Source organism: Glycine soja, chromosome 18 (genome assembly GCF_004193775.1).
Source record: "Glycine soja cultivar W05 chromosome 18, ASM419377v2, whole genome shotgun sequence".
Classification (NCBI taxonomy): domain Eukaryota; kingdom Viridiplantae; phylum Streptophyta; class Magnoliopsida; order Fabales; family Fabaceae; genus Glycine; species Glycine soja.
Window position 1 is genome coordinate 41,635,309 of NC_041019.1, and position 18,914 is coordinate 41,654,222.

At 30.4% G+C, this 18,914-nt stretch overlaps 2 protein-coding genes across 2 annotated transcripts; one reads left to right on the forward strand and one right to left on the reverse strand.

The window, feature by feature from the left end:
* Positions 1-12,193: 12,193 nt before the first annotated feature.
* On the reverse strand, positions 12,194-12,700 carry LOC114397256. The gene has a single exon (XM_028359346.1). The coding sequence runs from the start codon at positions 12,698-12,700 to the stop codon at positions 12,194-12,196; it is 507 nt and encodes a 168-aa protein (XP_028215147.1).
* Positions 12,701-17,167: 4,467 nt separating this feature from the next.
* Positions 17,168-18,475, forward strand: LOC114395209 (RING-H2 finger protein ATL33-like). Its single transcript, XM_028356928.1, has one exon. The coding sequence runs from the start codon at positions 17,412-17,414 to the stop codon at positions 18,096-18,098; it is 687 nt and encodes a 228-aa protein (XP_028212729.1). The 5' UTR covers positions 17,168-17,411; the 3' UTR covers positions 18,099-18,475.
* Positions 18,476-18,914: the final 439 nt, after the last annotated feature.

Genomic DNA, 18,914 nt, shown 5'->3' on the forward strand with positions numbered 1-18,914 from the left:
GTCCATTATGTTTCGCAGTCGTTTTGCTTTGGTACATTAAATTTTAAAAGTTTCATTTTGGTCTTTTATGTTTTTGAAATATATCCCTTTGGTACTTTTTTAAAATTTAAAAGTTAACAAACACTAACGTTTGTAATAGAATATGGAAAAAAGGACCAATACGATATATTTTGAAAACATAAAGGACCAAAATGAAAATTTTAAAATTTAATGTACCAAAATGAAACAAATGTGAAACATAATAGACCAAAAGTGGCACTAAGCCTCGTTGATTTATTGCTTCATTTATCTCACTAAGAGGATTCTTAAGAGAGTTTGAAGATTCACTCACAAAGCAACAAAATATTTTAAGGAATGATTTCTCTACGAGGCTTTCATTGTTGTGAGCGGTCCATTAGGTTCCTTTTGGAACATTGCTATTGCCACTACCAAATTTACTATTAGCATTATCAGCCATAGCAATTTGATCATTTTACCCTTCTCCCTTTTTCCTACACCCGTAATCCTTCTCCCTTCCTCTCTCACTTCTTCATCTCTCTTTCATAACACCCTCAACCCTTCTCTCTTCCTCTTTAACTTCTCCATCATTTTTTCTCTTCTCTTCTCTTTCATTAAACCAACCAACTTAGGTATGTATTTTTTTAAATAGCATAATCACGATCCTGTATTTTCTTAATTTTCAAAATACTCAACGGAATAATGATTCCATTGTTGTCTGGATTTCGACATACAACAAAATCATGATTTTCTTGTTGGAATATTGACAGATTATAGAATCATGTTATGACTATTGTTTTTCTTGTTGGAATGTTGTTGTACAATATATTTTATTTTTCATGCATGGTTCTTTGTAGAGAATACATGGATTGAAATACATTTTTTTCTGATGAAGTTACAATGCCTCATGGTTTTGGAAACATGCTTGATGATAGCCAAAATGATTTTTACCATCCCAATCAATCAGATGAAATGTTTGCAGATCATGATGGTTTTGGAAATCAACATGAAGATCCTGACAATGGGTTGAACATTAACCCCCCCAACTTGATGACCTTGACTTTTCCAATCATTTCACGATTGATGAGATATGTTGATTAGTTGACAATTGATTGTATATTTGTGTATATGTATGTTGCGTAAGTGAAGAAAAATACTATTTTTAGGTTTTTTCAAATTGAGATGATTTGTTATGTTGGGTTCGAGATTTGGGGAAGAGTCTTAAGATTTGTTCTTGTCATTCATAGATCAGAAAATGGAAGGAAAATCTACCTTGTAGTGGGTTGGGAAAATGAAGGAAAGTACAAGCAATACAAGGATAAGTTAGTCCACAAGAGCACTGGGACCAGAAAATGTAAGTGTTCATTTAAATTAAAGGGGAAGTTTGTCAAAGAGTTAGGTTGGAGACTTTTTGTTATTAGTGGTATTCACAGCCACAAAGTTAGTGAAACATTGTTGGGACATGCGTATGATGTCATTTAAGCAGTGAAGAAAAAAACTATGTTTAGTCAAATGACCAAAACAATGGAGAAGCATTGAAGCATGATCAAGTTTTTTGGTAATCAAAGATCAAGATAAGAAAAATGTCACCATCATTAAGACTGTATACAATGAACGACAAAGATATCAGCACAAACAAAAGGCTCGAAGAATAGAGGTACAACATCAACTAAAGTTGATAGAATGTAATCAATATGTATATTGATTTAGAAGAGTGGACACTCAAGATGTTGTCCAAGATATATGTGGTCTCATCCAAATTCCATCAAGCTATTAAATTCATTCCCAACAATGTTGATTTGTGATACTACTTTCAAGACAAACAAATATCGTCTTTTGTTGTTGGAGATCGTTGGTTTGACTTCAACTAAAATGATTTTTTTTTTGCATTTGCTTATGTACAATCTGAGAGGATGAATATTTTTGAATATTTTTGCTTATGCACTTGCTCTAATGAATGCATTGGAGGTTGTTTTCCCTTCTTCAACTAACTTGTTATGTGAATTCCACATTTCTAAGAATGTCAAAGCAAAATGCAAGATCCTCGTGACTAAGGCAGAAGGCTGGGAGATTGTGATGGATGCTTGGTAGGCTTGGTGAGTTCTACTAACGAACAAATATATGAGCAACAATTGAAAGATTTACAAACATGTGCGCACATTATCCAACATTTTAGGAGTTTGTTTGTTATACATGGTTGTTGCATCATAAGAAAAGATTTGTACAAGCATGACCCAATTGTGTTATGCATCTTGGAAACACAATGTCTAATGGGCACATTTTTTTAATTACTTAGCCATATCAATGGCTCAATACCCCTGTCGTCCCTTCATATGCGTTGGAAGATGATATCCATTAGTGGTACGAATGGCACATATGATTCTTGGGGGGACTTAACTCTCACAAATGAGGTTCATGCATTGTTAAAGAGATTTTCATAGCTTGATGTGGGTGGGAAAATGATATTGAAGAATATGGTCCATGAACTTACATTTCCGAATACCACTTCAATGTATCCCCCTTCAGAGAAACTCAAAACAAAGGGTGCACTGAAGTCTGTGAAATCTACTAAACGTGTAGGAGCAAGTTGAGGAAATGAACACGATGATTGGTGGTTTAGAAACTTCAAGTGTGGCCCGCAAAGATGTTAGTGACAAAAAATCCCTTATATGGATGAATTTCCGATTTGTTGCAACAGTTCATCGTAAAAATTGTTGATGTGAGACCTGATGAAGGGCAATTGCAACTTTATTAGCTTAGGGTGCGGAATCATGGATACTAGTTCAAAAAGACTTGATTCGGGAACTTCAAACATGAAATTCTCAGTATGTTGAGCTATTTGGCACACAAGACAAACAGGTTAAATTATTAGACTCTATGTATGTCAAGTTTGACCCAATAGCATCCGTTGAAAAGTGGATGACCATTCCTAACGTGGGTTATGTCATTACCAATCGGTATAATGTTGTCTTGGTTTCCTTATCTATGCTTCAAAGTTGGACTTTCTTTTCACTTAGGAGTTCAGCACATCTGTGGCACAACAACGCCTTATTGCAATTGGATTTGTTAACGAAAATCACTTTGTGCAGGTATACAACATCTAGTTAAGAGAAATTTTAGTATTGTAACCATTAATTGATTTGTTAACTAACTCAACTATATAATTTTTTTATGATAATATATATGTATTTGAAGGATGATTGTCCCCGGCCTCCTACTGCACACAAGTGAAGTTTGTTCATGGTAGATATCATACTTGCGACGCATACAAGGTTCAACTCATTGATGTTTCATACAACTGTAGGATTTCAATATGTAGTAGACATCACTAAGAATTAGTTGTTTTAGTTAACTCTTATTGTATTAAGTACAATTATGTGTATTCATTTGACAATTGGTAAAACTCCAGCGAATGATTTTTTCATTTAATGTGGACTATAGAGTTTTCTAATTGTTGTAAGCCATGCATATTGTGTTGCCAGTTAGCTTGAGGTCCTTAAACATTTAATTATTATGGCAGATAGACAAAAATAACTTTTCAAACACATTTTTGTTTTTTTCACAATCATTTTACAAAATTAAAACATATTTTTGTTGCGCATAATACATTAGAAAAATATATAACAATGGAAACATAGTTTTGTTGAACAATTTCTCAGCTCAACAACGGAAATCCATTGCGTAAATGGGGGTGACAAAAAAATAGCACAGTATTTCCGTAGTGTAACTATCAAAATGTACAACAGAAATGTACTTTTGTTTTGTAGATGGGATGAAAAAAAAATTAACAACGGAATTGTAATTCAGTTGTATATTTGTACAACAAAATCATGATTTTGTTAAATTTTTTTCACCCCATTTGTAAAACGAAGATTTCCAGTCAAAGAACAATTTGGAAATACCATAAAAAGGCACTCACGTGATAGTACTAATAGCAAATTTGATATTGCCAATAGCAATATCCTTTCTTTTTTTCAAATGCTGCAACGTTCAACTTCAATTGTCCAAAAAAAATCTGTAAAGAAAGCTATATAAAAAATATTACCTATCTAGAAATGATAAGAAATATCAAGGTATGAAAGGAGGAGGAAATAATTATGAACAATCTTTCATAGTGGGAAATTATAAACTTTTTTTACCTTCTAGTCTTTTCAATCAATCTCTTTTTCTCTTTGATCGAGTGTTTATGCTCTTATATTTAGTATAAGGTTAAATTATAATTTTAATTTTTTTATAATTTTAAATCTGTAATTTTAGTTTTCTTATTTTTAAATCAATATATTTAGTTTTCTTATTTTAGAAAATAAGTAATTTTGACTCTTCTATTTATTAATTATCTAAAGATAACGGTTAACTTTAGTGTGATGTATTGAGTTTTAATAGGAATTAAACTTATGACATTTTATTTGAAAATAAGATAATAAATAACTAAAAAATATATTTTATTTAATTAATTTTATAAAATACTATTTTGTATGTATCATTAGTTAAAAAAATTTAGAATTATAAAAATTTATAAATTAAAATAAATATTTAATATTTAATTTTACATGTATTTTTTATTATAAATTTTTTTAATATAAATTAATAAATTGTATATAAAAATTTGTTCTTATTTCATTATAATTTTTTAAAGAAAATACATAAAATAATACATAGATTATTTTAAAAAATTAGTTTATGTAGTTTATACAAATTACGTAAATTTAAAATAATATTTAAATAATCTAAAAAATTAAAAATTATTTATTTTTATAATTAAAATAAAAAATTATTATTTAATAAAAAAATAATTTACATGATTTTTCTAAATTATATAAAATAATTTATATAAATAATTTACATTGTAGTTTTATGGATTTACATGATTGGTATTAAAAAAAACTTATTTACTAAATAATTTATATAGTTAAAACAAAAATATTAACATGTAAGTTTCCTAAAAATTAAATATTCAAATTTTATTAATTTATATAATTTGAATAAAAATAATTTACATATTAAAATAAATTTGCACAAATGCGTACATATTAATGAATAAAATTATATTTATTTATATAATTAGAGTAAAAATAATCTGTCTATTAAAGTATATTTGAAAAATGATTTATATATTAATTTATGGAATTCAATTATAAATTGAAAAAATTCAAATAACAATATATAAAATGATATAAAATAAAATTAAAAAAATTTATATATTAAATATTTTTTAATTTATAATTTTTTATAATTAAAAAAATTAATAACTCTTCAGTAATAATATATAGAAAATAGTATTTATAAAGTTAATTAAATAAAGAAAACATATTAATGGTTTATTATTTTTTTTAAATAGAAGGTGATGAATTCAACTCGTCCTAAAATTCTTTCTAATTTTTACTTTATTTAATAACAGAATCAAATTACAATTTAGTCTTATTATAATTTATAGCACAAAATAACCTATATTCTGTAAAGATTTTTAAATATGTGATAAATCATAATTATTTTTATATTAAATAACCATTATTAAATATTTGATTTATTTTTTACCTAAAATCGTTGTGGTGACTACTTTCCAATGAAAATATTTGATATATTTTATGCCAAATTTTTTTATAAACTAAGATTCAAATTTATTTATCATCCCAAAAAAGAACAAGATGTACCTCATTGGTCCAACAATTTACAAACTCTTCCTCGTGGATTTAACCACCATTTCCCAAAACAAAAACAACAAAAATACAAAAGAGAATAATATGAAAACAATCTTAGACTTTTAAAATTACCCTACATTAATTCTTGTACCCAATATCGCTTTCTATTGCCAACACCAACACATTAACATCTTCTTCTCCCAGCATAAAAAAAGCCTCAATAACTCTTATAATATTGCATCCTTAACACAAACGTTGACTGAGGCTAAGTTGGGTGGGAAATATGTATTTTGTATATCTTCGTGATTTTCAACCAACATTAATTAATTTCAACAATTATATATATATATATATATATATATATATATATATATATATATATATATATATATATATATAATACAGTTGCTGAGTAAGACTGATAGAACATGTCTCATGTTAGGGAATAATCTAGAAATCTAATAAAAGGAGATTAATTTTTGTTTAAATCTCTAATCTTTAATAAGTAATATTTTTTTACACATAAAATAAAAACTATTTTTTTACAAGATAATAAACTTAAATGTTATCATAAAACAACAAACACAATTAGTTTTGTACAAATTAATTTTAGTTATCATCTTAACCATTATAATAATAATAACAAACACAACTAATTTTACATGATTAATTTTATCTGACTAACTTTAATCATTATTATAATAATAAAATTAATAATTAATTTCATACAATTTTACATTAACTAACCTAAAAATGAGATTTGCCAACTAAAGTACGAATAGAATAATAATAATTAGTAACATATTTAAATATTACATGTAAATGATTTAATTAATTATTATAATTGTTAAATGTTAACATATAATATAACTAAATTGTAAGAATAATTATTGATAACCGCTAATATATTTTAATAAATGATACATTGTAATTTAACTTAAATAATAATTAATTTGATAAATATTGTTAAACTTGAATTTTGCCTCTATCTGTGAGTTAATATGCTTTATTGTGTTTTTCAGAATTTGTTTACTAAAAAAAGGGAGAAATAAATTCATTAAATAACAAACACAAGCACATTGACATTAAACACGCATGACATTACAACAACTACAAATTTAATTTATTATAAAAAATGAAAATTCAATAAATAAAATGTAAATAAAACATCTCCATCTATTACATTTTATTAGGATAAATTTTAATTTTCAGAATTATTAAAATATTTTTAAAATAATATTATTACATATATTCTTTAAAAATAATTCAAGATATTCATAATTAAATACAACAAATTAAAATTTTCAGATATATACTTTGAAAATATTTAAAATTGATTTTTTTATATATGTTAATATTTAACAATTATATTAATTAATTAACTTATTTAAATGTAATATTTAAATTTATTATTAGTTATCATTATTCTATTTGTATTATTTACAAAAAAAAAAATTGATTTAAAAATGAAAGAAAAAAAACCCTTTTAGAATTCGTGTTTGAGTCTCAAATTCTTAAGGGGTGTGTAAAAAGTACTTTAAAAAATAAGGTGAGATTTAGTACTGTTGGACCCAGTTTGTCACCGTAAATGGTAAGGTGCTGCTTAGGGCACCCAGCATTTTTGTTGGGGCACCCAGTAACGTGGGTGAAAGGGCTAAAATATCCTTCACTCTTTCTTATAAAAGCAGTAGTGACTCGTTCGTACAAGTCACTATTCATTTTCCTCTCCCGCGCCGTTTCTTCTTCTTTAGACAAACTGCTTCTTCTTACAAAGTGCTTCTTCTTTCTTTTCTCCGGTGCCTTTTCTTCTTCCTCCTATTTTTGTGGTGGTTCGTGGTTGCTGCTGTTGCCTTTTCTTTTTCTTGCTGCTGGTGGGTTTTCTTCTTGTTGTTGCTGGTGCCTTTTTGTCTTCTTGATCGTCTTCGAGATTAGTGTATCATTCTCCTTAGCTATTGTGTATTGTATTATGTTTTGGTTTGCATTGGTTGTGCGCCTTTGTGGTTGTTGGTTCTCCCATGCGCCTGCTTCTTCGTTTTCATTCCCATGCCCTTGCTTCTGCGTTTTCTTTCTCCCCCGCCATGGTTTTTTTTTAAAAACCCATATTGATTGGCAATCCGTATGGGTCATACGGATTGCCAATCCGTATGGGTCATACGAATCAGCAATCTGTATGACCTATCCAGATTGTCAATCCATACCTTTTTTAAAAAATTGGAAAGCGTTTATAAGAAAATTTGATTTTGTTGAAATGTAAATTTTTTCTGTGATTTATTTGTTGTTTGTTATGGTTTAGTAATTTTTTTTGAATTGTTAATTTATTATTTGCCAGTAGCATTTGTAGTAGGGAACATAGTTATTTAGCATTTGTAGTGGTGAACATAGTTATTTAGTTTGAAATAGATAGGATGAAAAGTCGTGTAGGTGGAAAATTTAGAAAAACTATATAGTTGGATAGTTAGTTCAAAATAATTTTAAAATTGATTTAAAGTTAAATTTATAAAATTTAGTTACGTATTAAAAATTATTTGAAACAAAATTTGAATGATTGAAACGGAATTTTAATTATTGTTTAATTTGTTAGTTATTTTTAGACAATGAGTTTTTCGGAAAAGAGTGAAAACTAAATTGAAAATATTTTAAGATGTTAGTTAGTAAAAAATTAATTGAAAGCAAATTATAAAAAAAATTTACAGTTTGTATTTAATTTAAAAAACGATTGAAAAATATATATAAAAAAATGTTAGTTAGTTTTTAACAAAGATGAATACATATTTTAAAAAAATTGGAAATTGTTAGTTAGTGAAAATAAAGATTGAAAACTTATTTTAAAAAATTTTAGATATTGTTTGGTTTTTTTAGAGAATGATTGAAAACAATAATTAAATATTTAAAAATGTTAGTTAGTCAAAATAAATATTGAAAAAATATTTTTAAAAAATTTGAAATTGTTAGTTATTTTTAGAGAATGATTGAAAACAAAAATTAAAATGTTTAAAAATATTAGTTAGTCAAAATAAAAATTGAATATGTATTTTTAAAAATTTAGAAATTGTTATTTATTTTTAGAGAATGATTGAAAACAATAATTAAAATATTTAAAAATGTTAGTTAGTCCAAATAAAAATTAAATACGTATTTTTAAAAATTTAGAAATTGTTTTTATTTTTAGATAATTATTGAAAACAATAATTAAAATATTTAAAAATGTCTGTTAGTGAAAATAAAGATTGAAAATCTAATTTTAAAAAAAAGTTGAAATTGTTATTTTTAGAGAATGATTGAAAACAAAAATTAAAATATTTTAAGATGTTAGAGTTAGTAAAAAAAATGATTTAAAGGCAATTTGTAAAAAAAATACAATTTTAATTTATAATTGTAAATAAAATTTAAGATATGATATGTTAAAATGTTAGTTAGTTAAAAAAAAGATTACGATGCAGATAATGGTTAGAACTAGAGGTCTTGGTCGAGCTTTAGGCTGAGCAATATGAAAAGTCTTGAGGAGGAGAGATGTGAGTGACGATGATGCCCCCCAAGCGACGAAGGCCTATTGCATTAGCCCATAGACAATGACAGCAAGAGCATGTTGTCGAGGACCCTCCTACGACCGCGGAGGAATTGAACGACGAGTAGCTAGAAGCACCTGTTGAAGAAGCTGTTATTGATGTTAAGGGTTTTCCAAGCGGACCCTATGACACATCAGTTCTCAGAGATTTTGAAAATCACATTGCTTTGAGAGTCTGGAATGAAGAGGTATGTAATTTTAAAAAAACATAAAGAATGTAGTTTACTAGTTAATGTTTTTTTTACATGATCGATATTATTGTTTGCAAGAACGTCCTAAGCTGAAGCTATCTTCCCATGGAAGGAAGATGACTAAGTTTGGGAGGCCTACTCCAGAGATTGAAGGCCTTGTGGTGGCCAGTGGACTAAGTCCTTTGATCGCCTGTTCCCTAGATACGGGCAATTGGGGACTAATGTTTGCTTTTCTGGAACGCTGGCATAAGGAAACTAGCAATTTACATTTGCCCATCAGAGAGGTGATTATCACCTTGGATGACGTCGCGTTGTTGCTACATCTGCCTACTGTAGGGCGTTCCATAGCTTCGAGTTACTTCATGTCGAAGACGCTGTCAATATGTTGGTGGAATTACTCGAGGTTAGCGCTACAGAGGCAAGAGCTGAGACGATTCAGTGTCATGGCTCTTACGTTCGACTATCGTGGTTTGCGACGTGTATGAGATGAAGATCGAGGCATGTCATTGGATTGTAACAGCGCGAGCGCATTTGTTGCATCTGCTTGGATGCACACTCTTTGCTAACAAGAGTGTCACACATGTGCACGTGGTATTTTTTAGATGCACTGCGTGACTTGACGCAGAGTGGGGGTTACGCTTGGGGCGCTGCTGCACTTGTGCACATGTATGATAATTTAAATGACGCGTCCAAGAGCACGACGAGGCAGCTTGCAGGATATATCACTCTATTATAGGTTAGTTAAGATGTTAGGATTTTTTTTTCATTGAAGTTGAATATTATATGTTGTCGTGTATTTTAATGAATATGTTTGCAAAATATATTTAGTGTTGGATCTATGAGCATTTTTCGTCCGTTGGTTCTGATGTTCCTGCCGAGGATTATGATGAAAGGAGACCGCGTGCATGTCGATGGACCTCTGGCAAGGCACTGCCCGTTTCCACGTATCGCAGGCATTTGGATAGACTGACCCTTGACGTGGTGTGCTGGATTCCGTACGGTGACCACCGTTGATTTAGAGAATTTGAGGTCATCTCATTATTTTTCGACCATCTCAAATGGGACCCCTTGACGGTCATTCACCGACCGGAGAGGGTTGTACGACAGTTTGGCTACATCTAGACTATTCTGCCACATCCTATTGTGTCTTCACTCTCTGTTGAAGAAAGTGATGATAGATGGATGCAGTTTGGTGAGCACATTGCACCTGTAGGCGAATTATGTGCAGTGTCTGGCCACTGTTCGCCAGATTACATGGATTGGTTTTACATGATCTCGCACCCATTCATGAGTTTGACACAGCTAGGGGATCCTCCTAGAGTTCCATCGGTTAGCAATATGAGGAATTTGTTGAAGCAAATGTGTATCAGCAACCGATGGCAGCAGCGGCACCTAATGAGGCAGACGTTGATGTGCATCATGTTCGACATGCAGTGGTAATATTTTTTTTTTGGTATTTGTGTTTGTTGCTTTCTTTAGTATTATATTACTAACAATTGTTATGTTTTTTTTTTTACTTGCTAGGATGGTTTTGTAGCAATTGCTGATAAGTTGGATAGACCACTGAACTTGAGGATCCTGACCAAAGGAACAAAAGCCTATACTGTTGCTGAAGAATGTTTGGGCATCGCAAAAAGCTACATTGGCCAACCAACTGTAGGTCACAAATCGAGGCGTAGGTGACGTACGAACGGTCATTGAAGTTGTTTTATTTTTGCCTTCTATATGTCATTTATAATTTTTTGGATAATTTATTTATTTGGTACATTTATTTATTGACAGTGACATTTGGTTATAATTTTTGCCATTCGTTTATCGTTAATTAGCCATTAATGTTGTGTTAAGAAATAAATTAATTCGTGCAACAAAAATAAATTACGCATGTATGATACATCGTTGTCAAACTTAACAAGACACTATCAATTGCATGCATATTTTTAAAAAAATCAATACTACACATACATACTGACGTAGAAATGACTAGTCAGTTGTTTTAGTTCTAATACAAGCAATACATGTCTAATGCAACTTAAAGCATGACATGACATTGTTGTACTTGACAACACAAACACAAATTTACGCGTGTCTATTTTTTTTTTAAAAAAATTCAAGCAGTCTTAGTGAACACCATCTATATATATCACACCAACACTCTAAAAAATCACACATTCTCTCCCAAACCAACTTGACAAACCAAATTTTACAACAAACTATGGCATTTTTGGGAGAAACAAGCAGTTAGACAATTGTGAACTCCATATTAGCTTTTATTTTTCCGAATGGATCGATTATTCACAATGAAACTGGTGTTTATTTCCAAAGTTCCACTCCAATACCCATTTAAGTACCTAACGATTGTGGTTTTCGAATGCTAAAAAGCAGAATGCACAATACCCTTCAGCTAACCGACGATCAATATTTGGATGAAATTTACTACTGGCGGCCATTCACGGATGCAGGTAACCAATTTCACTTTCAATCTATGCAATTGAAAAACAATGATGATGTTAACATACACATGACCAATGCATATTACGCGATGCACAGAAGAATCTGGTGGCGTCTGACTTCTAAGAGGAAAAAATGTCATACTTTGTTGTCGTGAAAGAGAAACAGCGATCACGTTGTATCGTGAAGCAATAACATATCACATATTCGTAATATTCATCCACTTGTCTATGGTAACCTACATGTAACAGATAACAAATAGTGGTTACTTAAAATGTTATTTTAACAAAAAGTGACATAATAATAAACTTACGCACCATAGATAATCCGTCAACAAGTAGGGAACACTTTAATTACTTAAATCTCTCTATGCCACCAACCTGGCTGATATACTCTTCGGACCTGCTTGTCAGTTCTTTATGCAGATGGTTGCACACAAATGACCATGATTCTTCACCTATTCCCAATAACGCAACTATTGCCCGATAACTACAATTACCATCCGCTTTGACATCAATAATGTTTTCAATAGAATCCTGGATGCACAGATGAAATTGATCCAACATTGGAATATTCCGTCTCTGTATTGGTTCCTCAGATGATAATGCACTACGCTTCACTGACGAATTATTATTTTGCACAGAGTGTAACGCATCAACATACTCCCAATAAGACGAATCGCGTTTTGTTGACTTTTGTTGTTTGGTCGGCGGTTTTTTTGGAGCACCCTTGGTCTTCACCTTTTTTGGAGGAGGACACATGGAGTTCATATCAGGATAAGCAATTTCTCGTAGCTTTGACTTCAAATGTACTTTACCATAAACATCGAGCTGCTCAAAGCGTTTCGATATGGTTTCCATCTCCTCACTTATGGTCACCTGTGTCTCACATAACCCTTGATCTGAAAAGCTAAGTTTTCGCCAAAAAATGTGGATTGTCTTGAGTGGTATGGAGCTAACAACATATTTAAACAACTGACATGCACATGGAAGAATGTGGGTAGTCCTCATGACACATCCACAACGTGAAGGGTTTTTTGCCTGCATAAGCTACGCACTCAACGTGAAGGGTTTTTGCCTGCATAAGGTTACTTTAAACACATGTCTAACCACGTGTTTGCTTGTCTCAAAAGATGCTTTAATCTGGGTGTGTTGAAGTGTCATCATATTATTCATTGCTTCCCAAACACTGCATATGTCACCAACAGAGTTTTGTAGGAGTCTCTTTAGTGACCAATGAACACTCTCAACCCTACATATGAAATATACAACAACATGTAAACAACCGCAACATTTTCATTTAAGCCAACACTTAAACAAATGAACACAAACAAAAAACAATAATGATACATGTTAGTGGTTGTGTTTCCTAGATGCATCACTTTGTTGGTCCATGCTTTCACAAATCTTTATTTGTGTGGAATTACCCATGTTTGACACACATAGTCCACAAACATAGGCCACGAAGAGCAAGCCATTTCAAAGTTTTTAAGATACTCATCAAAAGAACTCTCACATGGATAGTCAACCAAACTCTCCCAAGCCTCCATCACATAATCTCATGCATTCTTTTGAGCAATCAGGGTTTTGCACTTTGCCTTCACATTCTTGTCAATGTGGAACTGACACAACAAGTTCATAGCATCCGGGAATACAGTTTTCACTACATTCATCAAAGACAAATCCATGTCGGTGACAATAACCTTGGGGAGTGCATCAACTCTCATGAAAAGACCCCGAAACCGTTACAGAGCCCAAACAACATTATTAAGACGTTCTCCTTCCAAGTAAGAAAAAGTAGCAGAGAATGTCATTCTCGTTGGTGTAACACCAACAATATCAAGCAATGATAGTTTGTACCTATTTGTTTTGTAGGTACTGTTGATAAAAAAAAACAAATTACAAGAATTGGTTAACTTTATTGCATCAGGATGACTCCAGAACAAGTCACGTACAACATTATCATCCTTCAGCCTATGCTAGTGAATATATTGATCTCAATCAAGCAACATCATCAGTTGTTGCATTTCGGTGTTACTCCCTCTTATGGAAGAACAGTAAGCATGTCTGACATTGTAAATTTGTTTGATTGTTGTATAATTGTTGTCATTGTGCTCCTTTAATGTCAACAGAATTTTTCTTGGCTTCACCATGGACTTCGTCATATAAGCAACAACAGTCTTCTCATCCTTTGTCAATCGACCCGTATATGGATGCCCAACGAATGACTTTGCCATTTCGTGATTGTGAATCCCACAAATTAACTTCACCATCCATCATTCTCCTCTCGAAACTGGCTTCGCATGTAACTTAAACGGGCATCCACATTTTCTACTACCAGTGCATGTTCTTACCAAATTATGTTTCTCAGGCCTATACTCACCACTCCTTTTGCAAGCTATCCATAGAAATGAGTTTCTTCCTCGAATACCAGTATTGGTGTCTGACCTCATTATAACGACAACAAATCCAATGTCATGAGCCAACGATCGAGTCCATTGTAAAACTTTATCACAACTAGTAAACAACTATAACACAATTCAAATAAGGTCTGACATCAGTAAACATCTGTGTAATATAATTACTGTACCAACAACAAATTACACAAATACCTGAGAAGTATTAAAGGCATAAGAGCAATCAATGTGTTCTACTTTAACGCCAGCATCTTCTTCATTTTCAACATTCATATCAACTTTTTCAGACATCATATTATCATACATCCACTGGCATTCATCAATCTTAATAAAACATTTAACAAATTCAATTCAATATCAACAGATTATACAATCACCTCATTTGTTATTGACACAAATATAGTTGTTTACAAAAATAGTATTTTACTACACTTTTTCATTAAAATGTCATATAAATCTAATAAATACAATCATTCAATAAAATACATAATTCAGTTAAACATGTAAATACATAATCATTGTCATATAAATTTGTTTAATTATTAATCATTAGTATATTAATTTTTAAGCAATCTAATGTTAGTTAATTATTAATCATTAGTATTTCTTTTTTCACCATTCTAATTACTTGATACATTTTTTTATATCACTATCAAAAATAATATCACCAAATCAAAATTTTTAAAATTACTAAAACTAGTACAAAAAATATTTCAAAATTAATAATAATTAAATTAACAATTACAATCTAATAAATAAAATAAAAAACAAATAAATCCGTATGCACATACGGAATTGACAATCGGTCATACGGATTGTCAATTCGTATGGGTCATACGGATTGCCAATCCGTATGTGCATGCCATTTTTTTCGCGTACTTCTTCTTCTCTAGCAATGAAAACCGATCAAAATTCACTGTATACTCTTGAGCAACGCACGTACACTACCGAAGATCAAATACGCTTTAAAATTGACCATAACAGAAGCAACTTATACTAAGTGACGGAGATTTTGTGAAAAAAAAAATGGCACTACAAAAATTAAACTCCTCCTCCTATTTATAATCAAAAATACCATACCACATTTATGAAAATTGTTAGTTGCCTCAAGCAATTCTCTGAATGGTAATGTGGTTACTTGTGTAAATAACTTTTGAACATGACTACTAGGGAATATTTGTTTTATTTTTGTCTAATTGAGTAAACAAATCTCACGTTTGAAATTTTCCCTCTCCTTTTTTTCACAATTGCGCGCAATTTTTTTTCACATTAATTTTTCTATCCAGTTTACTTCTGTTTCCGCTCAAAATAAAGATAATTAGATTATTTAGGTAATTAAGGGTTTTTTTTACCAACTTCATAATTACGATAAATTTAGATAAAATAGTCTATTTATCTTCAACAGTCTGTAATTTGTCACATATTTTGTTATATATTTCCCTTTTATTGTACATTTGAATTTTAAATTTAATATTAAATGGAAAGATATAACTTTATATATATTTTGATTTAAAATTTTGAATAATTAAATTAATTATTATCGTCAAATATAAAATTTTAGAGAAAATTTTTATATATTTTTAAATTATTTTCAACATAATTATGATAAGTATTTGAAATTATGAATAATTACATTAATTATTATTAATATCTTTATCTTTACAATAATAAAAGTAAAAAAAGTTTAAATGGGAAATTTTTATGTAATTGAGCGGGAAAATTTTAGAGAAATTTTGTATCTATTTTTTAATTCATAAAACTATATAAAGATAATCATTAGGATAATTAGAACAAGTAAATCATCATCTTTATATTAAAAAAAGTAAATAAATATTAGAGGGAGTTCTCATAGATTTGAGCGAGAAATTTTCAGAGAAATTTTTTTATCTACTTTTAAATTTATAAAATTATATAAGTATAGTAATTAAGATAATTATGATAAGTATATATATTTTAATTTGAAATTCTTAATAATTAAATTAGTTATTATCAACACATATAAATTTTAAGGGAACATTTATTTTACGGGTGTGATTATATTCCTGAATGTTATTATTAGAAATATTATTCTTATCAAAATGTTTGATACATATTTCTAATTTTTGGAAATATTTTTAAATTTATTTTAATTTTAAAATAAAAATATTAATTAAATAAATAAAGTTAAATAAGAAGATTAAAAATAAATATTCTCATCTCTATATTCCTCCTGAAAAATCTAACAAGATTATGTAAAACAAATGTCTATTAAGATAATTTTTATCTATTTTTAATTCATAATATAATAATAAATAATAATTAAGGTAATTATGATACGTGTGTATATATATATATATATATATATATATATATATATATCCTAATTTAAAATTCTTAATAATTAAATTAATTATTATCAATATCTTTTATCTTTAAATAATAAAAATAAAGAAGTTTGAGTACAAATTTTTCATGTAATTGAGCGAGAAAAATTTAGAGAAATTATGTATCTATTTTTTAATTCAAACATAAATTAAAAGAATGACAATAAATTTAAAAAACAATTTTACTAATTAAATAAAATAAATAAAAAAATTAATATTATTTTACAACTCAAGGGTATTTTTTATTTTAATTAAAATTCACATTTTCTCTTCCTTTCTTTCCAAATCGAAAAGAAAATAATTATAGTGTGAGGCTCACCACGTTTTTTCTTTCCATCCTTATTTTTTTGTGAATGTCGAAACCACTTTCTTTCTTTTACTTTTTGTGTTTTTCTTTTTACAACCAAACATACTTTCTGCTGAGAAAAACAAAATAGTGAGAAATTAAAAAAAGAAAACTAGGTCAATAAAAAAAAGAAAAAGAAAGAGAGAAACAAACTAACCAGTGTGTGTAACAACAAAAGGGTCCAGCTATGACTTCTTTGTCCTGATATTATTCAACCAAAATTTTCTCCATTCCAATCCTCATCACTCTCACTCACCCAAACCAATTATTGCTTCCAAGAATTCACAGCAGAACCCCTTCTCCCCGCAATCCTTTCCATTCTCCTCCTAACAACCATTTCAACCACCTTTTCCCCCAGTAAATAAATAAAACCAACCAAAAAAAAACAAGCCGAGAAAAAAAAAAGTCAAAAATTGAAAAAAGTTCCCAAACAAAACCACACACACATGACATTATTAATATTAATATTATTAATAATTATAATCCCTTCACCCTCTTTCTCTGTCACAATGCAAAACTCACCCACCGTCCTCGCTGTTCCGCCGCCGCGCCCCGCCACTCAAATAAACGTCATCCCCATCCCACCGTCCTTCGACGGAGCTCCAAACTCCGTCTTCCCGAGCACCTTCCTACCCTTCCCGCCGCCGCCGCCGTTCGCCGGACCTCCCAGCTCCGTCGATCTCTCCCCTCTCGAATTCCTCCTCGCGCTCCTCGCCGTCGTCACCATCCCGGCCCTAATTTACACTTTCATCTTCGCCTTCGGCTGCCCGTCGCGCCGCCGCCGCCGGGAACCCTCCTACGGCGAGCCCTCCGTAGCGTCGGAGGTGTCCCACCACCAGGAATTCGAAATCGCCGCCGTCGCCGACACCGAAGTGAAGTACCGGAAGGAGGCGCACGCGAAGGAAATCGGCGGCGAGTGCCCGGTGTGTTTGTCGGTGTTCGCCAACGGCGAAGAAGTCCGGCAGCTGAGCGCGTGCAAACACTCGTTCCACGCTTCTTGCATTGACTTGTGGCTCAGCAACCACTCCAATTGCCCGATTTGTCGTGCTACCATCGCCGTCACCACCACCAAAACCGGAGACGGTGACTCGCACCTGAGTCACCGTGAGCCCGATGCGACAAATTTGGTTTGATTTTCATTTTATTTTTAATTTCTATAAATATTAAGTTTTTAATTTTTATACAATAAATTCCAATTATTATCTTATAAGTAGAATACGGAGTATCAAGGGGATCTAGCTATTGGGAAAACAATGTGCTTGAGTGTTGTATTATATTACTATCTTTCATTCTTACGGAATAAAGTAGGAACTTCTAGAGGATTTTAATGAACTTGAAATATGAATGTTGAGTAATGGGAGAGTGGAATGAGAATGTTGAAGAAGAGGATAGATAGGAATTGTCAGTGATTGAACACTTCAATTGTAATTGTAATGAAACTTGTGTACGATTTGAGCTACTGGCTTAAAATGGAATGAAGGTAGCTAGGAAGTTTCCTTTGGGAAAGGAATTACAGTTTTTCTTCGGTTGATTGAGCCCACAAGGGAACATTTTTAAAATGAATATATATATTTGAGTTTAAGGAGAGTGTAGATAACTCAAAAAAAAAAAAAAAAAAAAGAGTTTAGATAAATTTACTTACAATATTTGTAAGGTTAGTGTAATTTAGATTTTTTTTTTTTTCTAATGTCGCGCGTGAAAATGTAGAGGTAACAGATAAAATAGGAAGTGGCTAAAGAGCTCAACAAGAAATGAAATAGTATACCAAAGATATTTTAATTATTATTTTTTATATTTATCATTTAGAAATTAGAATACTAAATTTATAATTTTTTCTCATATAAAATATTTTTATTAAATAAAATTAGATAATGTGAATGGATTTAGATTATAATTTTGATGATTGTATTTTATAAAGAATTGATACTTAATGGGATTGAGAGAGCTGC